This window comes from Natator depressus, chromosome 5 (genome assembly GCF_965152275.1).
Source record: "Natator depressus isolate rNatDep1 chromosome 5, rNatDep2.hap1, whole genome shotgun sequence".
In the NCBI taxonomy this organism is placed as follows: Eukaryota; Metazoa; Chordata; order Testudines; family Cheloniidae; genus Natator; species Natator depressus.
Genome location: NC_134238.1, coordinates 22,703,676 through 22,730,639, shown reverse-complemented (window position 1 = coordinate 22,730,639; position 26,964 = coordinate 22,703,676). Strand labels below are relative to the sequence as shown.

Sequence of the window (26,964 nt, the reverse complement as noted above, 5' to 3'; positions counted from 1 at the left end):
GAATTCTAAAGGAAATAGTAAAGGTAGATGCAGATATGCAGTCTAAACAAGAAACAAAGTCTAGGTCTCAACACTAAATGTTCCTAAAGCTATGGGAACAGCAGGCTAGAAGTGAGTGAATCACAAAAATTAGCTAGTTTGGACTTGAAGGGTTTTTTGTGGCGTGAGCCTGTAGTAGTGTTCTTTGTGTGAAACACCATGTTCCTGGCATATAATCCTTTTTTAAGGACGTATTAACAGGTTTACAAATCCTTGCCATGCAAATATCAGAAACAAAACAATAATCATTACAACACTTATCTTTTGTTTAAAGAGACATGCAGGAGTATAGTCATCAGCTCTATCTGTTCATCAGGGAGTTAGCCATATTAAAGAGTGAGCATTGTTAACAACACCTATGATGTTGTTTCTATTGATTTTATTAAATTGAGTGAAATCTCTGATTATGCATAATTAATGGGCCAGGCATGTCTATCAAATGTTAAAAGTTGGAAAAAAGGACACCTGCTGGGGGTATTTTCTGGTGAATGTACTCTGAGTGGTGTTTACTACTTCTCATAACACAAGAACTAGGGGTCACCAAATGAAATTAATAGGCAGCAGGTTTAAAACAAATAAAAGGAAGTATTTCTACACACAGTCAACCTGTGGAATTCCTTGCCAGAGGATGTTGTGAAGGCCAAGACCATAACAGGGTTCAAAAAAGAGCTAGATAAATTCATGGAGGATAGGTCCATCAATGGCTATGAGCCAGGATGGGCAGAAATGGTGTCCCTAGCCTGTTTGCCAGACGCTGGGAATGGGAGACAGAGTGACTGGATCACTTGATGATTACCTGTTCTGTTCAATCTGGGGCACCTGGCACTGGCCAGTGTTGGAAGACAGGATACTGGGCTGAGTGGACTTTTGGTCTGACGCAGTAGGGCCACTCTTATGTTCTTATGAGTACTGAATAAAATGTAACCAAATATCTAAGTATCTATTTGTCCTCTGTCTATTTTGCTGGGTATGTAATTGGTATGTTAATTGTTCCATAACAGCATCCTTTTATGCTTTTATAAACCATTCTTCTATGGTAGGACTATTTTTTTAATTTTATTTTTTCTTCCAGTGAGAGGTTATAAATTGCTGAGCCGCTACTAGCAGATGAGAGATTAGGCATAATGTACTGTGTGTTGCTTGGTTTTTCATTTTCAGGATAACCAAAAAGTATTTAGAATACTAAAAATAAAACCAGCGTTTGTATAATATGCTTCTGAATTTTTGTCAGTTAATGAACTTCAAACTAAAAGTGATCATAGCAGCTCAGGCTACTTTTCATAGTACTGAAAGACCCTTAAGAAAAGGGTTGGCTGTATTTAGAGAAGAAAGTGAAATGAGTTATGCAGATGCATTTTAGGATTGTATTCATTTTATTACATGGTCATCCTCTCTGGCATGTGTGTTTTGTAACAGAAAAATCCTCATTTGTTGTGTGCTTAGTTACTTGTATATAGTTGAATATAATTATTTTAAAATTTTAATGTTGTTCGAAATTCACCTAGTCTCAAATTTTTAAATCGTTATACAACTTTACTCTTCTATCTTAATTAGCTCCAAAAGCAGGATATAGCCAAGGAGCAACTCAGTATACTCAAGCCCAGCAAACTCGACAAGTGACAGCCATAAAACCAGCCACCCCAAGTCCAGCTACAACTACTTTCTCCATATATCCAGTATCCTCCACTGTGCAGCCAGTAGCAGCTGCAGCAACTGTTGTTCCATCCTATACTCAGAGTGCTACATACAGTACAACAGCAGTCACTTACTCTGGTAAGAATTTTGCAAGTTATATTACTATGAGGTTTGTGAGTCATGTTATGGAAAAGGATTTTGTAGGCTCAAAAATTTGGTAATTGTGTTTAGTTGTGTCATAAAGCACCAAGAAATATTCAGCTAGTTAGATCACTATATTGGCAGAATATTCAGACACATTTTTGGAAGAGAACAATAGTTGTATGTGGTCCTGTTTTGTTGAACATAATATCAAAGAGATTGCAGCACTGCTTGGATAGTTCTTGGTGTTGGTCAAGTATGGGAAGGGAGCAGAAACCATGCAATGGAAAAAAACAGACAAATGTCCAAAGAAAATAAAATTTTGGAGGCAATGTACCACCATCAGACAACAGTTGTGAAGAGGAGAGGGGGCAATCCAGAGTAAAACTTAGACTTTGGATTACTTTGATCTCATCTGGGAGGAGGGGGTGTGTACAAGAGTTTTGCTCCAAACATAAGAGATTCAAGGCTTGATTAAAAGTGGAAGGAATCCTGTTTAGCTTTATAACCAGATGATAATCAACTGGAAAATTGTAGCTGCTTGGATCTTTGGTATCCTGTTTTAAATGGTGTCAAGTATCAGGGGGTAGCCGTGTTAGTCTGTCTCCGCAAAACCAACAAGGAGTCCAGTGGCACCTTAAAGACTAACGGATTTATTTGAGCATAAACTTTCATGGTGCAGATCTGAAGAAGTGAGGTTTACCCATGAAAGCTTATGCTCTAATAAATCTGTTAGTCTTTAAGGTGCCACTGGACTCCTTGTTGTTTTTGTTTTAAATGGGACATTTAAAATGTTCCTTGAAACAGAAAAAGCCTAATCGGTGGATTAAAGTAGTTGAACCACTAGATGTGGAGAGTTTATGGGAAAACTGGCTCAAAGGTATGAAAACAGTTTTCTTGATTTATTCAACTGTGGTACTAGAAATTAAGGAGTGAATAGATAAGGCAAGTTGCAGAGAATCAAGCAGGCCAACAGTTTGTTTGCACCAAAGTGCATTTGAGGATGCTGGATGGTTAAATATCAAAGAGAAGAGGCTCCTAAGCACTGTTGTGGTTTTGGTTTCACACCCATGTGTATCCTTTTCTTACACAATAAATTGTTCCTTATTAATAAACCTAAGTTTGAACAAATATTCAATTCTAGTGGCTTTATCTCATCTTTGCTGTGCCACACCTAGCCCTCCCAGATGTGCCAGGAGCATTGGCACATTCTTGAATGGCAGCTTTGATACAGCTGCCAGCATAGGGGACCACAGTATATTTAAAAATTGTATAGCTACAAAGATCTGTCTGAGAGAAAACATACCCCTGACCTAGGTGGGAAATGGTATTTAAATTTGTATATCATAAAAGGTCAAGTAAAATTCTGGTTAAGTGATAAGATAGTTGACCACACATTGCATCTCAGGACCTTGTCAAAATGTTTAGATCACAAAATGTACCTTTCTGGAAAAAAATTAAATGTCATGCAGCATCCCTGGAACTAGCTTGTGGGTAACTGTGATATACAATGTATAATAATGTAACATTATCATATTTTGATCTTTTGAGGTACCTCTTATTCCGGCTATGAAGCCGCAGTATATTCAGCAGCATCATCCTATTACCAGCAGCAGCAGCAGCAACAGAAACAGGCCGCAGCAGCAGCGGCTGCTGCTGCTGCAACAGCTGCCTGGACAGGGACCACCTTTACTAAAAAGGCACCATTCCAAAATAAGCAACTGAAACCAAAACAACCTCCCAAACCACCACAGATCCACTATTGTGATGTTTGTAAAATCAGCTGTGCTGGACCACAGGTACCTGAATTCCATGACATTCCACTATACCGCTTAGTCATTATTTCATATAGTTAAAAACAGGCATTATTTAAGAACAGTTGTGGATTGCGGAAATTATTTAAATAACTTCCCTCTAGAAGCAGTTTGAAAATGTGTACCCCTATGAAAAGGAAATACTGATGTTTGTGCTCTGTGAACAGCTGAATTTTATTTCCCACGCTAAAAGTTAACATTCTCTATTTGAAGCGCTATTCTGCTCAGTAGCAAATTTCCTGGGGAAAACTCCCTTCTCAGATGCATAGACCCTTGAGAATTTAAGCTTTTATGAAATTTCTCCTTGAAAAATATTCTACTTTGTAGTATTCTGTTTGTCCTTCTAGCACTCCATTCTAGTTTTGAAATGGCTGAATGTAGTACTATCTTGTCAGGTCATTCATATTAAGACAGCAAAGAACATGAGAGTTTTTTACACACTTGTTTAGAATATTTGTTGTTCTGCATGTCATGTTAAAAAACTGTCATTTTTTTCTACTACTTCTCGCACTTGGACTGCCCCTTCCCACACAAGGACACTCTCAATTTTAGAAGTTTTACTTTGTGCCCTGATATATTTAAGCAGTATCTCCTTCTGAATTACTGAGTTTTTTGGGGCGCTCTAAATCACGTGGGACTTGGGTACAGCCTACTGGATAAGATCACTTGATGGTTAACATCTGTCACTTGGCATTGACCAATACTTGATGATTTGGAAAGTAGGAAGATGAAAAAAGTCCTTACTGCTTTTTGCCAACTATGGAGTTCTGTATATCATGAAAGGAAAATAGTTTCCTGGTCCCTGCCAGCATGGCTTATGCCTCAAAGCACACGCACAATAAAATGGCAGTGCTGTGTATAGGAAATATGTTCCCTAGCAAAATTTAAGTGTTGATTATTTCTAGCTTATAACCTATTGTATATTTTATAGCATCCGATGACTGACATAATTAATGGAGTAAAAATAATGTATTGAGGATGTATGCTTTTTCACTGCATTTTTAAATAGACTTATAAAGAACATTTGGAAGGCCAGAAACACAAAAAGAAAGAAGCGGCGTTAAAAGCGTCTCAGAACACTAGCAACAGCAGTACTTCTGCTCGTGGAACTCAGAATCAGTTGCGCTGTGAGCTCTGTGATGTCTCTTGTACAGGAGCAGATGCATATGCTGCCCATATTCGTGGAGCTAAACATCAGAAGGTAGGAATGGAAGTTGTTTGTAACTCTGAACAAACCATTATGGTGGTTCTTTCACAAGTTTACAACTGAACATTGATTTAATACAGTTTTGAAACTTTACTCTGCAGAAGAAAAATGCTGCTTTTAACCATCTTAATTTAAATGAAACAAGCACAGAAACAGTTTTCTTACCTAGTCAGTTTTTTTAAACTTTCCCTTTATTATTTTAGTAGTTTACGTTTAACACAATATTTACTGCATTTGCTTTTTATTTTTTTGGCTTTGCTGCTGCCTGATCGCATACTTCCAGTTCCAAGTGATGTGTGTGGTTGACTAGTCCGTTCATAACACTGGTGTTCGTAACTTTGAGGTTCTACTGTAGTTGTCAAATTTCTGAGATTAATCCACCGTTTTTATCCCCTTCTCCACCCTCTCTTCCCATATTGTACCTTTTATTATTGAGCACTAAATGATTCTTTTTTGGAGTCTGTCAATATTTCTTATAAATCCTAACTATTATCAGAAAACAGAAATTTAATTGTATTTTAAAGGTATCCTGCAAAGGACTTTATATGATATATAAAGGAAACCTGAATACTTGTTTTTCTGCTTGTTTTTTACTGTGTATAATACCAGGAATGTCATCTGGGTCTTCCCTGGTTTTGCTGAAAGACCTGTTATTATTCATTCAGTCTCTGTCTGTGTTGTGGAATCTCGCACTTTCAGTGATGGCGCAGAGTTATTGAATCTTTAATAAAGACATCTGTTCTCCAACGTGTTTCTCAGTCATAGTAGTTAAAATAGTTTAGTAAGCTCCCCACCAAGGGGCATGGAGGGTAGGAGAGAACACATGAAATATAAAACAATTTGACTAAAAATCACTCCACCATCTGTTTCTTGGCTTTTTTTTGACTCTTGACTCTGATGTCATGTTTTCACTAGTTGTTCAGTTATAGTGGAGTTTTTCTGGGATAGATAAGACCTGTATTTCTAATCTAAAAAGCAAGCAGAGAAAAGTTGAGGTCTGAAACTTTGTATTTATAAATCATTAAAGAAACAAAAATGGACACAAGTTCTTTTTTTTTTTCCCCACATGCAGATCAACTTTTTAAGGATAGTAGCCATGTTACTTTTTTTAATGTAAACCAAGTGGTTCATGTTTTTTAATGAGCCTATTAATTTTTTATTTTTTTACTTTTTGGTTCTAGGTGGTTAAGTTGCACACAAAACTTGGCAAGCCCATTCCTTCAACTGAACCAAACGTTGTTACCCAGTCTACTTCCTCAACATCTGCATCTGCTTCCAAACAGACTGCCTCTGCTTCAAATATTGCAACTAGCAGCAGCACTGTGAACTCCTCCATTACATCTTCTGCAGTGAAAATTCTTACTCCCACAGCAAGCACGCCAATTAACGCAGCATCCAACAACAAAGTGTCCGTAGTTGCTGCTAATATACCTGTAAAGAAAATATCTACACCGAAAATAAACTTTGTTGGCAAGTACAGAAGTCAGTCTTCATTTTGAAACCTAACCTATTATAAGGATTTAAAATCTATATGTATCTAGTCTGTACGATGTCAATGCTGCAAACACCTATGCATATGCATAACTTTATGCATGCGAGTTATCCATGTTAACTTTGTCCACATAGAGTAGTCCCCTTGAAGTCAAGTGCATAAGTGTTGGCAGCACTGGAGGGCTATGTGTTTTATTTGATACAAACATGCAGTTCTGGTACGCTTTCTGTTTTTTTGATCCTGTTAGCAAAAAATGTCTTATGAAAGCAGTTCTACAGTGGGTTACTTCTGAAAGCAAAAAGATTGCTCATCTGGATACCTTTCTTTGGTTGCAAGTATCAGAGGGGTAGTTGTGTTAGTCTGTATCCACAAAAACAACAAGGAGTCTGGTGGAATTTATTTATTTATTCGTGGACTCCATGCATCTGAAGAAGTGGGTTTTTTACCCACGAAAGCTTATGCCCAAATAAATATGTTAGCCTTTAAGGTGCCATCGGATTCCTCATTGTTTCTTTGGTTGCTCCCTTTCAGTCTTGCCTTGTGCTTGCAGAACGCTAAGCTAGATTTAATAGAAGTCTAAATTGCACATGCCTACTAAGTCTTTACTGCAAAAATGGAGAACTTTGGTCAACAGAGTTTAAAAAATTTGAGTACCATTAAATTATTTAAGAAAAATTAAAAACAACTCACCCTAAACGTTGATTATAGCTGAATTTTTACAATGTTCTCTGTTTAATTGTATGTTTATGGTGTTTAAATTTATTCTTAAAATAATTGAAAAAATGGAGGCACTCTGGCCAAAATCTTGCCATTTGCAAATGAAATCTCTTTAATTTGTACATATTCTGTAAGTATATAATCATTCTACCAAAATTAACAATTCATTTTAAACTTTGATTTTAGGTGGTAATAAGCTACAGACAACAGGAAGTAAACAGGAAGATATGAAAGCTGTTGAAAATGTTAAGACTACTCCTTTGGTTGCTGTTGTACAGACCCAGGAAGTAAAACCAGATACAGCATCAGAACCAGTGACTCCAACAACTCTTGCTGCTTTGCAGAGTGATGTCCAGCCAGTAGGCCATGACTATGTGGAGGAGGTATTAATCTGAAAATCCTCTTAGTATACTTGTTTGATTTAAATAAAATGTGTCCATCAGAATTATAAAGCAAGACTCTGATCCTGCAAAGACTTATGCATGTGCTTAAATTCTCACTTTGTGAGCAGAACCTTCAAAGTCAATGGAACTGTTCACAGTGCATTCTGGTAAGCATGTGTACATAAGTTTTGTAGAATCCAGGGTTTAATTTGAATATACTAAAAAAGGTTTTCCACTCTTTTTTTTTTTTTTTTTTTAAGTATTTGTTTGAATCTAAGGAGTTAATAAAACTATATTTTTAAGAGTATAAGCTCTTCTGGGTATGAATCACGTGTTCCTCTTTGTACAGTACTTAACACAATGGGAATCTGATCATGATTGACAATTCTTTTCTTGACAATACCTCTTTTAAAGTGCTTACTAAAATATATGTATGTAAATACGTGAACATGTTTTGTGTAGGATACAATTAAGATTCTTGTAAAATTAGGTTAATTTGTAGAAAAGGTAAATTATGGGGGAGGTTTAAATATCCAAAAAATCTAATACAACATTATTTTATTTCCAAGGTACGGAACGATGAAGGGAAGGTGATCCGCTTTCACTGCAAACTTTGTGAGTGCAGCTTTAACGATCCTAACGCCAAGGAAATGCATCTAAAGGGAAGGCGGCACAGGCTTCAATATAAAGTTAGTTGATATACTGCTGACAGTAGTTTAAACTTTACAAGACCTAAATTGTAGTAATTTGTTACTCAAATTCAAAATTAGTGGTTACCATGCCCAAATGGTGTGTAAAAGGGTGGAAAAATATTGCATTTATCTTTCTTGGTGTGTGTTTTAAGATGATACAGGTGACTTGAAGTGATATGTGCTGTGTGTTGTTTTTTTTAATGAAAATGTTAAGCAACACTGTATTTGAGTGTTTGGAAACATGAACATGTAGTATATAGTAATTAAAGTTATGGTAGGTCCTTGCATGTTTTTTACTATGAATTAGCAATAGCACAGGATTAGCATCAGACTACATTTTACAGAACACTTTTCTTTAAATTCACTTACTTGGGGTGATGGGAAGAGTGAAACAAAAACCTTGTGTTCTAAACTACTGTTTGACATGGTAGAAAAATACTATAAAGAGTATATTTCCTAAAACCAGGGTGAAATGAAAAGTAAAACCAGCATTTCTTTGTATCTCTGAAACATTAGAAAAAAGTAAATCCAGATTTGCAAGTAGAAGTAAAGCCCAGTATCCGAGCAAGAAAAATTCAAGAAGAGAAGATGAGAAAGCAGATGCAGAAAGAAGAATATTGGAGAAGACGAGAAGAGGAGGAACGTTGGCGGATGGAAATGAGGTAACGTGTCTAATGAGTTGAACAAAAGCTGCAGTGAGGTCACCTGAAGAGGGTTCCATCCTAGGTTCCCTGTAAGCTGCGCGGCCGCACAGCAGGCTATTTAGGGCTGTGCAGGTCCCCTGGCCCGTCCCATTCCCTCAGGAGCTGCCAGGGACGGGAGTCCAGACCCGCACCCCAAACCTCTGCCCCACCCCAGAGCCCACACTCCCAGCCAGAGCCCATATCCCCCTGCAACCCAACCCTCTGCCCAGTCCTGAGCCCCCTTCCGCACTCTGAACCCCTTGGCCCCACCTCACCACATGAATTTTATGTGCACCTGCTGGACTGCCACAGCTGGGGAGCGGAGCCCCTCCCCTGATCCCGCTGGAGCTGCCGGGCCTGGGGAGAGGAGCCCTTTCCAGCCCAGTGCCACCGGAGCTGCCACAGTGGAGCAAGGAGCTCCTTCCCCAGCCCAGCCCTGCTGGAACTGCTGCAGTGGAGCGAGGCGCCACTCCTTCCCAGCCCAGGTACTGCTGTGGGGAGAGAGACCTTGGAGTCCTCTCTCCCCGCCATAGCCCCGGCGTAGCCCGCACCCCAAACCCCTCATCCCCAGCCCCACCCCAAAGCCCACACCCCAACCCTCTGCCCCAACACTGAGTCCCTGCACTGTGAATCTCTCGGCCACACCCCTTCACGTTAATTTTGTTATGTGTACCAATATGGAGGTAATGTGTCACACATCACCTCCATATTGATGCAGATAGCAAAATCCATTCTGCATGTGGGTGGGAAAAATTAGAGGGAACACTGGTTCCATCCTATTTAATTATCTCCTGATGAATGCTCATGTTGAGGACTCTAAACCCTTTTGTCTTCAATCAGGCCATCGTACAACCCTGAGCATTTGTTATTTGATCCATCTGAGGAATATGGGTCAGTTTAAAATTGTTTGTATTTAAGAGTAGGGGTTTCTTCTAGTGCTACTATCCCTTTTTACTTATCCTTTGGAGCTCCCAAGGTCATGACTACTAAAGATGAGCTAGTGAATAGTACCAAATAATTTTTTAGAACAATTGAAAATGGCTCTTTGCTATGTAAAGAACATACTTTGATTCATACAATTCAGACGCTATGAGGAGGACATGTACTGGAGGAGGATGGAGGAGGAGCAGCATCATTGGGATGACCGTCGCCGAATACCTGATGGAGGATATCCTCATGGTCCTCCAGGACCTCTAGGCTTGCTAGGTGTCAGACCAGGAATGCCTCCTCAGCCCCAGGGACCAGCTGTAAGTTTCTTAAATTGAAAAATTTAAAAGTTGAAGTCTCTTAAATCAGGCATAGTTCTTGGGTATATTTGATCTTAGCCGTCTGTATTACTACATTAATCTGTTTCAAGTTTATTCTCTAATAAAGTGCTTGGAAATGTGAAAAAACCACAGTGGGACTCTACAGGTATAAGGATCTGTCTGAGAGTCCTGCTGGATTAAGTGTCAATATAAGAGCACGTTAAAGGTACATGTTGAACAGCTTCATGTGCAAGTCTACCTGCATAAATTTACCATGAGTTAAGTCATATGCGATATTATTTTGAAGAAACAGGAATAAATACTTTACCCAAAAAATTTTCATTGATTAATAAATATCTATTTCCTAGTTAACAGTAAGACGACAAAAAATTATATTAAGAAGAAAGAGGATAAAAGTTAAGGTTAGATTTTGATAAACAATGCGTTTCCTTATATGTAGAGTTGACAGAATTTTATTTTTAAGAGTAGGCAGTGGAATTCAAAAAGCTTTTTAATGGTTAAAACACAAATTGTCACATTTCCAGATATATAAAGTCAATATCCTTAAACTCTACTAAGTTCTGACGCAGACTTTTCTTTCTTTGCCGAGCTGCAAATTTAGAATGGATGGAGCTGTTTTTTTCATCGGGGGGCGGGGGGTGTTCAGCGTTTATCTGCATTTACCAATAAAAATCAAATCCTTCCAACCTTTCTTATATTAGGTTATATGCGTGTTTACCTTAAAGTTACTGTGTCATTAACTTTTAGTTTTTGTTACCTTTAAATTGTCAGGTTTTATATACGAATATGATGCTGTCACTTAGCACTCTTACTGGTTTTTGTTTCTAGTAAAGTTTTCTTGCTAGAACTTGTATTTTAAAAATTCAAGTAAAGTTACCATAACATTTTTCTCAATGTAGCCTCTGCGTCGTCCAGACTCATCTGATGACCGTTATGTAATGACCAAACATGCAGCCATTTATCCAACTGAGGAGGAACTTCAGGCAGTCCAAAAAATAGTTTCCATCACTGAGCGTGCTCTAAAACTAGTGTCTGACAACATGACTGACAATGAAAAAACTAAGGGCAAAGAGGGAGATGATAAGAAAGATGGCAGTAAAGACAGGTATGTCTGTCTTCAGTTTTAAAAGTTTTGTGCTGAGGAGGAAAAAGTCATCCCATGTTTCTCCCTTTAAATTTTTTTTAGTGCCTCCTCAGATTCTGTTCTCTCTAGGTTCTGACAGCATGCATCACGATGGTACTATCACATTGACATCTCCAATCATTCGGGAGGAGAACATGAGGGATGGAGTGCTGTGTTTTACTTTACCCTTTTTTTGTATCTTCAGAGTTGTTCATAAATGATTAATACGATTTGAAGCATCTCTTGTAACCATAACTTCACTTCCCCACAGAGCTTTGAAAGGAGTTTTACGGGTAGGAGTTTTGGCTAAAGGCTTGCTTCTCCGTGGAGACCGAAATGTCAACCTTGTTTTGCTGTGTGCTGAGAAGCCTTCAAAGGCATTACTCAGTCGTATTGCAGAAAGTCTTCCCAAACAACTTGCAGTAAGTTGGATTTGGATTTTTGAGAAGATGCCATAAAGAACGTTTTCTGGAGTCAAATGATTTGTAGAGCTGACTGTACCCCAGTTTTACAGCAGGGGCATTAAAAAGTTGTTGTTGTAGCATTTTCCCAGTATTTGTATGTGAATTCAGTGCCCCTGAAAGGTGTCTTTCCAACCCATTGTATGGGTAAGCAAGAAGTGGGATCCATTTCACAAGAGCGGAAATGATTGTTCTGCTCCTCACAGGTGGTGCCAGTTCATAGATGTAGTAATCTCTCCTTCCCTTTATATGTGGAGACAGAGGTTGGTGTAAGAATCCCCTTTTGCCCAAACAACTATCATCGGTGCCAAAGACAGAAGTTGCAAAGAGTCCTGTGGCACCTTATAGACTAACAGACGTATTGGAGCATAAGCTTTCGTGGGTGAATACCCACTTCGTCGGATGCATGTAGACAAGTAATATACATACATGGTAACAGTCGTAGGTGGTTTACTTGGATGGAGATTATAAATAGCAATACAGTTATCAATTACTAATGCACTCCTCACTTATTACAGATTTTTATATTGAAGTTACAGAACAAGATCTGTGTGTGAAAATGATCCACAGTTCCAGAATTAAATTACTAAAGCTTAACCTATCTTGTGCATCTTTTTCCAATACCTTAAAAAAAAGACACCTACCTCATTACTCACTCTAAGATTGCACACACATACATAGCACTTAATGTGAAGTAAAATGTCTGCCATAAATCCCCAAATAATGAAAAATTCATACTTAAGACCATAGTTCTATCTCTCACCTACTCCAAAACGTCTATGTATATTATGGAATCATAGAAGGTTTGCAACATTGTCCTCTGTTCTGATGTCACTTGACAGAGGATAATATTACAAGATAATGTGCTGGCACAATGGATGAATTGAGAAATAACTAACTTTCACTGAATTTTTTTGTTTGCTTTTGTTGCTGTAAGCAAAATGTGCAAACCTTGGGCCAGGTCCTTGAGACCAGCCATTTGTCGGTGCAGCTTGTGGAAGAGGGGAGGACAGTGTTGACAGCTTTTCCTTGGGTCACTAGGAGCCAGTAACTCTGATCATAAGGAACGACTTAGAATAGCCTAATGGCTACACTTTAAGTTATTGCATGGGCTGTTAACTGCCCCCGGCGGCCACTCCAGCAACCATTAATAAAGTAAATGTAGCAGTTTACCTGCACTCAAAGGGGTTATAGCATAAGAATCACTACTTCAGCCCTGTGCCATCTAAATATTTCTCCAAACCAGGGGAATCCTCCATTGATTAGTTAAACTGGGTTTAAGGCTGTTTATTTAACTTTAAAACTGCTGAGAATCTGACCCCTTATTTTAATATATTTTGTGCATGAATTTTCTCAGTGTGGTGTTTTCAAAAAAAGCTTTTGGGGTAACTGCTACATGTTTTTAGTTACAGTCTCTGATAAACTGTGTGGCAGTTCATATTATTTTTTTTAACTGTATGATTAAAACCATATAATTACGTATTGAGCAGACACCATTGTTATATTGTAGTTCTGTGACTCTCTGAGAATGAACGTTTTCTCCCCCTCTGTTTTTTTTTGTAAGTGCTAAAAGTGCAATTGCTTCCGATTTTTTCATTATTTAGGTAATAAGTCCTGAGAAGTATGAAATAAAGTGTGCAGTACCAGAAGCAGCGATAATTTTGAATTCATGTGTGGAACCCAAAATGCAAGTTACTATCACATTGACATCTCCAATCATTCGGGAGGAGAACATGAGGGATGGAGGTTGGAAAGTTGTTAAAGATGTTACCTCTATATTACCAGTTTTTGTACATTTGTCTAGTCTGTTTAAGATGACATTAAGTCCTGGAAGGCAACATGCTGGCATAATATACGTATTTGATTGAAACCCTACTTCAGCAACCAGTCTTGCTAGAGAACATTTACTAAAATTAAAAGCTTATATGATGCATTTATTTAGTTCAAAAAATGATCTTTTCCCCCCTAACTTAATGTCCAGCCTCAGCTTTCTGGAAAAGTTACTAAATTGTGTGTCTTTCTCTCCTTCCTTCCCTTACAAAATTCAGTTATTTGGAAAACTAAATGTTTTACGGCAAGTGGTTACAAGCCTGCCCTAAGAGATTTTGCAGCATATTAGAAAACTAAATCTTTATATCTTTACATTCTGGTTTTGAAACTGGATCTGTCTTGCCACCACTTAATCTTTCAAATGGCATTGCTGCATATAATATACACACGTGATTTTGATGTTCATAGTGCTTGTAGCTTTGCTGGAAGAAGATGTGAATTTTTCCAGCTGTCTGAGGTTGGTTTTTGGACTGGAGTGCTTTTGTTAAATATACAGGCTCCTGGTATTAAGATCTGAGTATTTTACCCAAATAGCGTACGCAGAGTAGTACAGTAATAAGAAATGGTTTGGTCACTGAGTTAAAGTAGAAGTCGGTTGGCACTCTTAAAACCGATTTATATTTGTGAATGTGCAATCTCACTGGTGCCAGCAGTGTTGCTTTAGGGTCTGTTCTGTAACATTTTCAAGGCTCCAAAAGCTTTTTAGCCAACAAGCATGATTAATGTCTGCAATAGGTTGGTTTTATTGTTCTATGGGTCAGATAAAATTAACTTTGTTTCCTTTCATCCTGTGTTTGCGTAGTCAGAGATCATAACAAACCAGGGTCTGTTGTTGAATATGAACCTACAAGCAGGCAATTTGTCTGTATTAACACTTTTTTTTATGATGCAGGTTGGAAAAAAAAGTGTATGTGTGTATGTATATGTGTGCATGTGTATATACATATATATATATCTCTATATACATAGATATATATAGTTAATTAAAATAATAGAATTCTTTTATTTCATCGCAACAGTTTTATCTATCCTTTAAAATATTTGAGGCTTTTTTTATGTTAGATATTTTTGAAATTAGATAATTTATAATCAAGCTTTGTTGTCAGAGCTGCTCCCTACACCAGAAAACAAAGCTGGAATATGTGTTCTCTGGATTGGATGACTTTTATTTTTGATCTTTAGTAGTGTGTTGTACACAATTAATGAACTGTGTGTATATCTCCAACTATACATGCTTTGTTCAAATATTATTACATCATACCCAGCCATTTCTCGTCTCATTTTTGGCAATTGAAATTATGCCGGAAATGTGATACTTGGTTCACCTGGTCTGAATCATGCAAAGCATTTCACCTTGTTAACAATTGGTTTAAAAAAAAAAAAAAAGCACTCACCGTTGTAGGTTTGATTATAGGTGCTTTGAAATTAGGTTCATTTTAACCGTTATCTTTATTCCTTAATGTACTGTGGAAAACTACAGTTAGTCCACACTGCAGTTCTAAACTACAGTAAAATTGGTTTGTGCAAAACTGCAATTAGTCCACACTGCAGTTCTAAACTACAGTAAATTTGGTTTGTGGCCGTTAGAATTTTATACTATAATAAAGATGAAAAAAAATAAATCACAGATGTTTTTCAGTTCATTGATACTTTATGCCGTCCCTTCACCCCCCCTCCCCAAAGGAAACAAAACTATATTTTTGTCTGACCCAGACTTGAGCTAGAATTGCCATTCTGAGTTTGAGTCACCTGCTGAGTTGATGGTATTGCCTTTAGAGAAGCAAAATCAAACAAGAGGTAAACAGATTTCGCTTCAAGACACTGAGCAGTGTAAAATGGATGTGCGGAAAAGTTCACTTGTGAAACTAGAAGAAAATGCAGAATATTAAACTGCAGATAATTGCAATAAACCAGGTCTTATTACGAAGATTGCTGCTTATTTGCTGCAGAATAACAGTGTGTGTTTTTTCTCTTACTGCAGCTCCTAATGCTCTGTGTCTTAAAATGGTTTAAAGTCTTTTGCTGGCTTTGGGGGAGCTAGTTTAGGTGATAACGAAGGCTTTGCCGGAAGAGTTTGATTAAAGATGAGACTGTGACTTGCATGTGAAGTAAAATCATATTTAGTGTGTAATAATCCCATTAAATGACAAAAGGATAAAAAATAAAACGAATTATTTTACAAATAAAACTGTTAACCGCACGGCAATTGTGCTGTACATTATTGTGCATTTGACAGTTATCCAGCATTTCCCTGAATTGACTTTGAATCTGATAAGTTCAAAATGCTCTAACCCTTGCTGTGGAATCTTTCTCTCAGCAAAGAAAGTATATTATATATGTGTGTGTATGTGTGATTTTTTTTTTTTAATCCTTAGCTTATCAGTCCCGGTCCAAAGCCTTCTAGCAGAGGGAGTTGAATCCTGTCAGGGGTTGCTGCCAAGACATTGGAAGGATTTTTGACCAAGGTTTTCTAAAGCTCAGTGTCACACCTGCCATACTGCACAAAGGATAGGCTTTGGTTGCATAGTCCTAGCATTTACTGTTACTTTGTGTTTTTTCTTTTTGTCTTTGTCTCTCTTCTAGAATTAAGCAGTGTTCACACTAGTTTTGAAATAGTTGACTGGGTAACACATATTTCACATAGTGGAATTTACTGAAATTGATATACCTGTTAACTTTTAATGAGGAAATAGTGTGGACACAGCATGTCTTCTAACCAAAGATTAACCCCTTATGTTTAGGTTATTTATAGAATATAGTTACATAGGGTAAGAATTTGTACTTGTTTTTATAAATTAACATAGCTTTTGTTTTAGGTTAACAGGGTGGTAGGCTAGGAGTCTAATTACTATAGTCTTTAAGGGGTTAATCCACTTGAAACGTCAAACAGGTGCAAAAATCCACAGATGACATTTTACAAGAGTGTCTCTTAATATATTTTCAGCCAAAATTTATTCTCAGTTGCAATAGATGCCTTGGCATCTTCTGACTTCCACAACAGCTTTAAGTTTCAAGGTTATTCATGCAGTCTCCATTATTAATGGCACATGGCAAATTTCAGATCCATGGTTCCAGCACAAAATAAATTGTCTACTGTGCATTAAAATGTAAATATTTTATGATAGAATTATTTCCAAAGTGTTTCCATGCTAGAAACTGAGTAATTGCAGTTTCAAGTTATATAGTATATTATTATGCTGAAAGATTGCACACTGTCACCTATTTGCACATTTGTGTTATAAGAATGTAGATAATTGACTGACACACACAGGCAAGTTGACCCAATAACCCATAAGTTTGTGTTAATTTCTCAAGCTCCCCTTGCTTTTCTACAATGGGTTTTTCTCTAAATGTATTCATTGTCTCTAATACTCATGTTATGCTCCTTTCTTAGATTGCCGTACTTGACAACTTTTTTCTGTAGGTTTACTATTCTTGACTGAAATAATTTTACTTTTAATGTCTTCACTTACTCTTCGAACCCTTCATCAGTTTGAATGGGTCCTCATTCCACCTTATCAAGTACTCAGTTTTGAGTATATTTGTCAGATTGTATCTACATTTTCCCCAACAAAAATTCTTAATGTGGAATCATTGTAGCTTCTTATTTCACCTGGTGCAGAGCAAAATAAATTTTCCAATGAAAAGGAGACCAAATCCAAACAGTATTCTAGATTAAATTTTTAGTAATTATATTGGAGAGTTAAAGTATCCTTTTTGATTTGTATGCTTTTTAACTGTGGGTGCATCCTAAAAGCCTATTGACTTGTTTCCTTCATTTTATACTTTGGCAGCTGCCTTGACGTTTTCCCTTTAAATCTTTTTCAAGTCAGTATGCTTCATGAGTGTTATAGTGAACGTCATCACTTTTTTTGTTTGGTGCTCTAACTTGCTCATGTCACGTTTTCCAACACCAGACTGTTTTTAGTATGTTGCCACTCTTCTGAATGAGCCAGATGGAGTGTTGTTTAATTAGTCGTCCTCTGCTATATCACATATTTTGTTACTCATCGCGAAGGCCATTTTCATATATAACAAGCTAAAGACGTTATAAAACTAATCATTGAGTTACACTATTGGTGCACCGTTAGCCAGCTAAAAGCTACCTTTCGGAATCACTCGGTGTTGCCTATTTTGGTGAGACAACCAATTTGAAAAGCTTATTGTACCTTTTGGTCTCTCATTAGATAGTCCGTTCAACGTAACTTGGTCAAAACCCTGTTTCTTGAACACTTAAAAGCACAAGATCTGTTGTTTCTTTTATCTTCCAAATAATCCGATTCTGCTTCTACTTCTTCTCTTCTCTCTTTTTTCTCCTTCGTAGACTTAACGAAGATATGCCTTTTTCAGCTGTTTAATATTTCTTAGATGAAATTGGACTGTGTGCACGCGCGCACCATGGAGATGCAGAAGCTATAGAAATTAGAGAAATTATAGTAGAAAGTAATTCAACTGATTGGAATTGTAGAGAGTATTTCACGTTCTTTCCGTCACATTAAAGCAAAATAATTTGCACTATAATTTAAATTTTAATGATATCACCTGATTCTTTGTGCTTCCAGAGCTTATTTGTTATACTTGCCCCTCTTTATTAGGAGTAGGTCCAGAGTAACATGAGATCATTTAAGTTCAGCAAACTCAGTTTGTTGTGAATTCTACTCCATTAAAGTGGATTTTTGTGTTCCTTCTGTCTGTGTTCTCTGTGCTGGTGCACTGTGTCCAACCATCCTTCCTTCAATATTTAATTTTAGGGGAATCTATTTTTACAGAGTTAGCTTGTATGAATAACTGCAAACTACTGCATAATCTGCAGTACACTGAAAAATTAGATTGAGGGCTAAATTGTATTATGCTCTTGATCTTTATACTGGGTTATATTCTAATCCCAATTAAAGGGGTTTTATTGATATGTTGGATGGGGTTTAAACTCTAAATGGCACGTGTGACATTGAAGCTACTTTAAGGAAGTGTCTTGCTCACCTGGTCAAACACCCATTCCTCACTGCATTTTGCCAATTCAATCCATTTTAGATGTAACCTCGGGTATGGTGAAAGACCCACCGGACGTCTTGGACAGGCAAAAATGCCTTGACGCTCTGGCTGCTCTACGCCACGCTAAGTGGTTCCAGGTTCGGAACATCATTTTACTTTCTTCTTGTAGCCTTATGAGAGATTAGTTCAGTTGCAATATAAATGTTTAACTGTGAAAACACTCAAGGTTGCCCATGGTAATAATACTTTAAATTAAATGAACAGAAAAATGTTATCATAGAAAGCTCCGTATGGAAGAACTGCTTTATGCAGTTGTTGCTGATCTGACATAAACTTTTTTTCTGGTCATTGAGAAGGCGATGTTGAAAGCTTGACTCGCTTTGGGTGATCATATGCTGTGTGTATTTGTAATATATTCCATAAGGCTGCAGAGTAACTTTGCTTTAAATAATGGAATATGTGTTTAAAGCTTTGTGTTTAGATTTAAGACTTTTTTTCCTATTTCTTGAAGTGCATTAAGTGTAGGGAATGAAAGGTGAGAAATAACTGTTTGGTTTAGTGACTTTGCACTCTGGCAAAGGCACAACAAAGAAACCAAACAGATTCCTTTGACCTTTCAGTCTCTATACATACTTTTTAGATCTTTATTCTTTTTATTTCTAATATAGAAAGATATATGTATTGTTACCGATGAAAATAGGTCAAAGTGTACAGGGGATCAAGAAATATTAATCTTGTATAACCTGTGCACTTTGACTTCTACCACCTTAAGTTTACTAACCCTGGCACAAAATACTGCTGTAAATGGCAGCTCATGAACACAATTTTAGAGTGACTTGTTTCTATTCTATATCTGAGCTTCCATTGAACAGTGGTGTTTTAGCTTTTCAACCTGTGGCCTGTTTTCTGTAGGTGCTGGGATTAATTAACTTGATTTTGTATTGCTCTCAAGGCTAGAGCTAATGGTCTGCAGTCCTGTGTGATTATCATACGTATTCTTCGTGACCTCTGTCAGAGAGTCCCAACTTGGTCTGACTTCCCAAGCTGGGTGAGTAATCCTCTTTTGCATGCCCTTTAAGGCAGCAGCATGTTGCTACAAGTAGAGTGTCAGAAAATGCTGGTGCAACTTTTTTTTTTTTTTTAATAAAGTCATATACCAAGAATCAGTTTTTTGTTTTTTCCCTCAGCGGACACTTTCTTTTAAATCTTTAAAAAGAACCCAGACTTCTGGTATCCTGTGATTTCTGAAGTTAGATCTTTTCCAAAGAATTTATTTTCTCCTACAGAACAAAAATACCACCAAATAATTCAGTACTACTTTTTTCTCCTCTTCTAAGAGTTTGTATAGAAGTTAAGAATGATTATTTTTCATCTCTGTTTACTTTGAATTGCTTGGCCTTTCCTGAGACTTGTTTGAAATAATTTGTCAAATGTATCTGGATAACCATTGCAGAATAAACTTTGTGTAAAAGTTACTTGCTAAGGACCCCTTCTGTTACCACTCTCCTTAAAATCTGTGGCTGCTGCCAGATATGGTACCAGAGTACTGATATATGATGATCCATCTTTGACCTGGAGAGTGTTGGAAATTGTCCAAACCACTTCATTGCTAGTTTCTGTTTGGACAAGAACTGAGTTCTAAGATGGAAGGAGGGCTATGAAAGAATTTACCAAATCACTTCTGCTTAACTGAAAAAAGTGTATAAGAGTTAAATGTTTTAATTAAGGCTTATTTGCCTTTAAAGTAATATTTGAGCAAACTAAACATAGCATCTCTTGAAAAAGCCAGCACACAAAGTGTAGCTCAAGAGGAGAGGGCAAAGATGCCTTCCTTGAACCATCAGGATTCCAGGCTGCTGAGGGGCTGATACAGTCCCTAGTAGAAGCTGAGAGCCTTGGAGGCTGCTCTGACTTTAAGACTGTTTTCCTTGGGCTGCCCTCTGGGCTGCAGTGTCACCATAGAGATGGGTACTATGACTGTGCCCCCAAAACACACCCCTTAAACTGGAACTTCCGTGTGCCATTTGTGTTGGCCCTGTGCACCTGCTGCATCTGTGTGGGATATAGGAGCCTGAGGAGGCTTAGAATCAGCTTCATAGTTACTTTAGTCCTCAACATAAAGTTACGCATTTCTGCAGAAAGAAAAGGTATTTAGAGTTTCATTATTTATGGTTCGAACTCCCTCTTCTAAGAAAATAAAAGTGAGGCTTTAACTATATTTAAAACAGAGTGGAGAGCCAGAGGGAGGAGGAAGTTTACTACTACACTCTTCATTAATACACACTTCCTAGTGACCCCAAGAAATTTAGGTGCAAGTTCTCTTTCTACAGAACAAGTTATATATAATGCATTGCATACAGGAAAAAAATACTACATCAAAACAACATTTTAGGTTGCAAAAAATCAAGCATTCAAAAATTAGGAAATGCCAGTATTTAGGTTACTTATGCATTGCAAATTCTACCCCATTGTTCATACGCATTATGATGCATTATTTATTGAGTGGTTATACACTGTTTTTTCCCACGTGATCCCTCCCTGATTTGGTTCATAGGATGGACAGTGCTCAGAGAATGAGGCAGCTGTTTGATATTTTTGTACTCCCCATTCAGTTAGTGGCCCTCCCTCCCTTATTTACCAGATACCATCCAAAGCCGCCAAAGAATACAGAATTATTTATTTCCTCAGTCTTTTCTAGGGCACTCATCACCTGAGTATGTGAGTGCCTCACAAACATTAATGAATTTTTCTATACTGCAAGATGGGAAGCATCCATTTTACAGATAGGGAAACTGAGACACAAAGATTTGCCTGAGGCCACATAGTGAATCAGTAGCAAACCTAGGATTAGAACACACACTCCTGATTCCCACCCTATCCTCGTTATTTCAGACCACACTGTCTTATTTCTATAGCTGCTGAATAGTCACGGCGCCCATTGACTTCTGGTGTAGCTGTGAGTGCTCCGCATAGCTGCATATCAAGTCCCAGGTATCTCAAGTTAGCAGAGCAGGAATGAGGAATACACAATTCATAGCAAAATGTTGGTTTAAGTAATTTGTGCAGCATTATATTGAAAGACTGTGATAGAAGCAGGAATAGAATTGAATTCACCTGCCTCAACCTCAAGATCATCCTTTCTCTTCTTGCAGTCCCCTGCCTTGATTACTGCACACTGTCCAGCTGCTAGAACAAATGAAGCAGGAATCTTACAGACTGATTCATTACTTGACTGTGATTCATTCCCTGCTTGCTGTGCATCTTGTGCACTGAACGAAGCAGGGATTCTCTGAAAGTCTTTAATTACCTGATCACATACTATCAGAATGAATGTAAACAAAGTGGCAGAATTATGGCTGCACAGGCAACCCAAATGCCTTATTTTCTAATAAAAAAAAGGAGGACTTGTGGCACCTTAGAGACTAACAAATTTATTTGAGCATAAGCTTTCGTGAGCTACAGCTCACTTCATCAGACATCCGAAGATCTCACGAAACCTTATGCTCAAATAGATTTGTTAGTCTCTAAGGTGCCACAAGTCCTCCTTTTCCTTTTTCCGGATACAGACTAACATGACTGCTACTCTGAAACTTATTTTCTAATGCTCAACTTAGTAACATTAATAATAATAATAAATAATAATAATAATCTTTTAATGGGTTTCTTTTTATGCATGGGGGGGTTTGTTATGGGATTTCCAAATCTTTTAAAAGAAAAAAGGTAAATTATTTTATGTGTAGCTGTATCATCCCCAATATCATGCGTCACCTGGTGTAGGGTTTGAACGCTGAACCTTCAGTTTTCGCACAGCTTGAGCCACAGGACTAACTATTTGAGCTTAGGAAATTCTCCCTCAGGATGGAAGGGGTTGATCAAAGGAAGTCTGGCCCAATGCGCGCACACTTGTTCTCTCTCTTCTCTCACCCTCCCATCTCAGTACGGGAAGGGGAGGGGGAGCCAGGCCCAGATTGTGCTCTCTTCACTCCCATACCATTCCCCACCCAGTCTCCCTGAAGAGTGTGTCCACTCCTGGGATTCCCAGTGCAGTCTATATTACTGGAGCTGCTTTGGCAGTGATGTGGGCCAGACTTGGATTAGAATGTTCATGTTCAGGGGACTGTTTTGGCATGTTGCCAACAGACACGACAAGGGAAATTTGTGATTTTTTCCCCCCCCATTTATATCTCAGCTCAGCCTGAACAGAATTGCATGGGTCAAAGAAAATGTACTTTTCTAACCATAGGATGTTCTCCCTGCTGAATTTCAAAGGCCTACTGCAAACAATGGAGGTGTTAGAGCACCTCCAAAAAGGTCATAAGAATCTTTTAATGGGAAGTGCTAGGCTACCTAAATATAGGGGTTATTACTCTTAGGCTAATGTTGTATCACTATTCAGCTGTCTAAAAGTCTGGTAGTCTAACTTTTCCTTACTTTGCAACTGGACACAATATTATTTGTGTAATTTCTTATTAAGCTGTGTATACCAGAAGATCTGAGTTGAATTGTAGTGATGGTTTCTCTTTTTAAAGCAGCCTAGTAAAATAGTCTCTTTTTCTATTCTTGATTTAGGCTATGGAGTTACTAGTAGAGAAAGCGATCAGCAGTGCTTCTGGACCACAAAGCCCTGGGGATGCGCTGAGGAGAGTTTTTGAGTGTATATCTTCAGGAATAATCCTTAAAGGCAGGTTGCACTTGTTCGATACAAATTTTAGATTTTGTCAAGGGTATTTATAAGCTCAGCTAAAATGTATATTATAGTTACTATATATAATCAGTATATGTGGACTCTAGTAATGGTAACTAGCTGTATTGTTATAGGTGGTCCTGGCCTTTTGGATCCTTGTGAAAAAGATCCTTATGATACACTTGCTTTAATGACAGACCAGCAACGAGAGGATATTACTTCGAGTGCACAGGTAATGAAAATTATAATAAAATAGCCAAGTTTGGTGGCGGTATGCTGAAATATTGAAGATCTTTCCCCTTCAGTAGTAAAACTTGTGGGTGGAAATTGAGTCATGTAACACAAGTTTGAGTAAATGCACAGATATATGCTCACTTTAAGGGCTGAGTACTCAGGTGTTCTCACATACTGCTCAGTGCACCTATTAGAAACAGGCAATAAATATGCCTTGCTGTTCCCTGATCTTGAGGGCACTTACGCTGGGGATCAAACTAGCTCCTAAATTAGGATAGTCTTTATGGTGGCTTTATGCCCGACAGGGATTCCTTTGTGGGGGACATATTCCAACTGTACCTTTGGTGCAGTTTTAAGTCGGCTTTATGGCACAAAGGGTACTTTGTCATAAACTAAGATGTGGATTTAAGATTAGCTGTTGCTGCTGCCCAGATTAGGAAAAGGGTTACTGCAGTTCCATCCTTTTGTACTTGCAAGTATGTTCATGGTTGTCTGTATCTTATCAGTCTAAATGACTGTACCTTTTTAAACTTAAAACTATATTGGATTGAAAAGGATTACTGTAGATAAATTTGCATAAGCTTTTTTTTTCATGTGGTTTATGAAGAAAATGTTAACTGCCTCCACTGTCCGATTTAGGTTTAACATTTGTTTGATAAAAGGTTTTTGTTTTGTTTTCCCCCTCCCCCCTCTGTTACCAGTTTGCACTGAGACTCCTTGCATTCCGTCAAATACACAAAGTTCTAGGAATGGATCCATTGCCACAGATGAACCAACGTTTCAACATTCATAACAATCGTAAAAGGAGAAGAGACAGTGATGGGGTCGATGGGTTTGAAGCAGAGGGGAAAAAAGACAAAAAAGATTATGATAACTTTTAAAAATGTCTGTCATCAGTGTTAATTAAGACAGAAGGTGATAATAGGAGTCCATTTGTTGCCTGACTCTTTTTTATTCATAATAATGTCTGTTTTAAAACATCCAAAATCTTGCAGAAAGAGGACTTAACTCTTCTGTAAAGTTCTAAACCTTTAATGGATGTGCAGTATCAGACAAATTATGGATGTAAAGATACCACAAATGGAAATTGTGCTCTGATTTAAAAAAAATATTAGCTTAATTTTTCCCCCCATTATTTTTTTTTATTTAGACGTAGGTTGCTAACTGAAGTAACTTCCCTATTTTTTTGTCCTTTTTATTAACTAGTCATTAGTGCATTGTCTTAAATCCTGACTGTATTTAATGCAGCATTTGTGCTTCAGTAGCTATGAGTATTTTGATATTTTATTTAGAAGTTTTGTTTGCCTTTGACACTAGTTGTATAAGTTACTCTGTGTTATAGATGGTATATAGTTTCCCTCCCACTTAATATTTTACAGCAGAACTTTTTTTTGTAAAGTGAGACTGCAGGATTTTGGGTTTTTTTCTAAATGTGAAAGGTTACAACACATAATTATCCTGCCATTTGAGTGCTCAGAATTAAATGTTTCTGCCAATCTTGTGGCATTTTGTCTCTTTAGTGTGATATAACGGTGTAATTAAAACAGATTTGTGTTAATCTAATCAAGTTTGCTGTTAGTTGTGCATTAGCAGTATAAAAGCTAATATATACAGTATGGTCTTGCAACAGTTTTAAAGCAGCTACATAATTGATCAAAAATGCATGACATTTTTGTTTTTAATAGAAGGGCTTTTAAAACTATCATTTTAGGTTTAATGCATAGGTCTTTGTATGATTGACTTTGTGACATAGCAAGGCCAAAAAAATAACTTTCTGATTTTTTTTTTCTTAAGATGCTAGTAAAAGAGAGCATTTTCCAATTTGGACAAAGTTGGCAGTTGTTTTCAAACAGCTTTGTCAGTGTGATACTAATGCCATTTCATTAGCCCTTAAAATAGATGTTTGCCATATCAGTGCCTGTGAGGTAACTCCTAGTAGCTATTCCTGCATAGCTATTTTTCTGTGATTTTTCAGTGACTTGAAAACTAAAACTAAAGTGGATAAAGTATTGCTGACAAAGTGAAGGTTATCAAAGAAAAAACCCAGAAAATTATTTGGTGTGGCCATAGTGTATGCTTATGTCTTCTTCAAAAAGCTAAATATTATAGCAATGGTGTAAATAAAATTACATCATACTGTTGATGTATGCTCCAGTACACAGATGTGATTTGTTGTCACAGCACTACAGTGGGATACGCAACAGTGGAATACGCAAATAAAAACTAAAGTTTATTAAATGACTTTAACGTTCATTATACACTGGAAACTGAAGTGTCACTCTTTCTGTTTGGTGTGCACTATGCTTAGCTGATGACCTGAAAAAATACATGAGTTTAATATTGACTATGATAACATTCCTATAACTGTTTTACAAATGACTGTAGGAAAATGTCAGATATTGCAAAGAACACTGGGTTTCTTGATTTAAAATTACTTAAGTCTTTTGTTCCAGTTCATCAAGTCAAACTTGTATTTGACCTTTTAAGAGATTAATTATTTTGCTTGTCCTTCAGAATATACTAGAGAAATTCCAAAAACATTTTAACACAATGGGCCTGTGGAATGTAAATACAATATTAATATAGGAGAGGGATCTTGTGTAAGTTTAAATATGCAGTATCCTGTGAGCATCAAACACTGCAACTTAAAAAAAATTAATACAAAGATATTAGTGGTCAGCAAACAAAATAATGGAAAGCTTTCCCAGTACAGAAAGATTCCTTAAAAATAATTTCATATGGGAAATAGAGTAATTAGCATGTGCTCAAAAATTATTTTTAACAAAAGGGGATTGCACTAATTTCCTTTGTGCTACCTTGGCACTCAGTTCAGCAGTATGCAGTTGCCCAAGATCCTTTGCCTTTAAAAAGGAAGAAGTTTTTCTGCCATCGTGTCCAATCAGTTATTGCCGTTTATTTTGGAAGTTGCTTCATGTCTTATATTTCAGTTGCTGTTCATCTGGCTATTTTAACTCCCTACCAAAGTTTCCTACCCAAATGAGAGATGCTGTCAGTTCAGTCATGTGACCCTGTTCTTTAAGATGAAACAGTCAAAGATAAGTTTGGGATTTCCTGCATTTTTGTTTCACTGACTTATACCTCTTAACCAGTTTCTCGATGTTTGAAATATTGTATACTTGAAGTGATTCCCCATTAAACATGAAACTGTGACCATGATTTTTGATCTTTGTAGTAAAGAGTGGATTTGCAGTTTTTTCCTGTCCATTATCTATCGATTATTTTAACTTGACAAAAATTGCTGGCTTGTGCAGAATTGAGAAAGAAAAATCAGACAATTTGAATTTTTTATTTTTAAACAAGCTTGCAGAGTACTTTTTCATTAAACTGTTTAATCTACTAAATCTTTTTTATATGCATGCATTTACAAAAAACACCTAAAACTGGTTTGAAAACCCAAATATATAAACACAGCATTTAACTATCCAGTGTAGTAATCATTGTTAAACCGAATAATATCGATAATATAGTGCATAACTAGTTAGCAATATTTACCTTCTTTGAGTAGTGTCCCTATAGGTGCTTCACTTCAAGGGTGCATGCACCCTTCC

General features: G+C 37.2%; 1 protein-coding gene across 2 annotated transcripts in view; it reads left to right on the top strand.

The window, feature by feature from the left end:
* ZFR (zinc finger RNA binding protein) overlaps nucleotides 1–26,518 on the top strand; it is a 55,171-nt gene extending 28,653 nt beyond the window's left edge. Inside the window, exons 5-20 of one of the 2 annotated variants that reach the window (XM_074952419.1) lie at nucleotides 1,594–1,812; nucleotides 3,367–3,614; nucleotides 4,639–4,830; nucleotides 6,018–6,318; nucleotides 7,232–7,428; nucleotides 7,998–8,117; nucleotides 8,637–8,782; nucleotides 9,888–10,050; nucleotides 10,971–11,176; nucleotides 11,466–11,616; nucleotides 13,260–13,401; nucleotides 18,517–18,614; nucleotides 19,430–19,525; nucleotides 23,047–23,158; nucleotides 23,296–23,393; nucleotides 24,097–26,518. In XM_074952419.1, coding sequence (XP_074808520.1) covers nucleotides 1,594–1,812; nucleotides 3,367–3,614; nucleotides 4,639–4,830; nucleotides 6,018–6,318; nucleotides 7,232–7,428; nucleotides 7,998–8,117; nucleotides 8,637–8,782; nucleotides 9,888–10,050; nucleotides 10,971–11,176; nucleotides 11,466–11,616; nucleotides 13,260–13,401; nucleotides 18,517–18,614; nucleotides 19,430–19,525; nucleotides 23,047–23,158; nucleotides 23,296–23,393; nucleotides 24,097–24,276 — 2,669 coding nt within the window. In that variant the 3' untranslated portion in view covers nucleotides 24,277–26,518. The remainder of the gene's footprint in view (nucleotides 1–1,593; nucleotides 1,813–3,366; nucleotides 3,615–4,638; nucleotides 4,831–6,017; nucleotides 6,319–7,231; nucleotides 7,429–7,997; nucleotides 8,118–8,636; nucleotides 8,783–9,887; nucleotides 10,051–10,970; nucleotides 11,177–11,465; nucleotides 11,617–13,259; nucleotides 13,402–18,516; nucleotides 18,615–19,429; nucleotides 19,526–23,046; nucleotides 23,159–23,295; nucleotides 23,394–24,096) is intronic. The other variant, XM_074952420.1, reaches the window with a different exon arrangement.
* The last annotated feature ends 446 nt before the right edge of the window (nucleotides 26,519–26,964 follow it).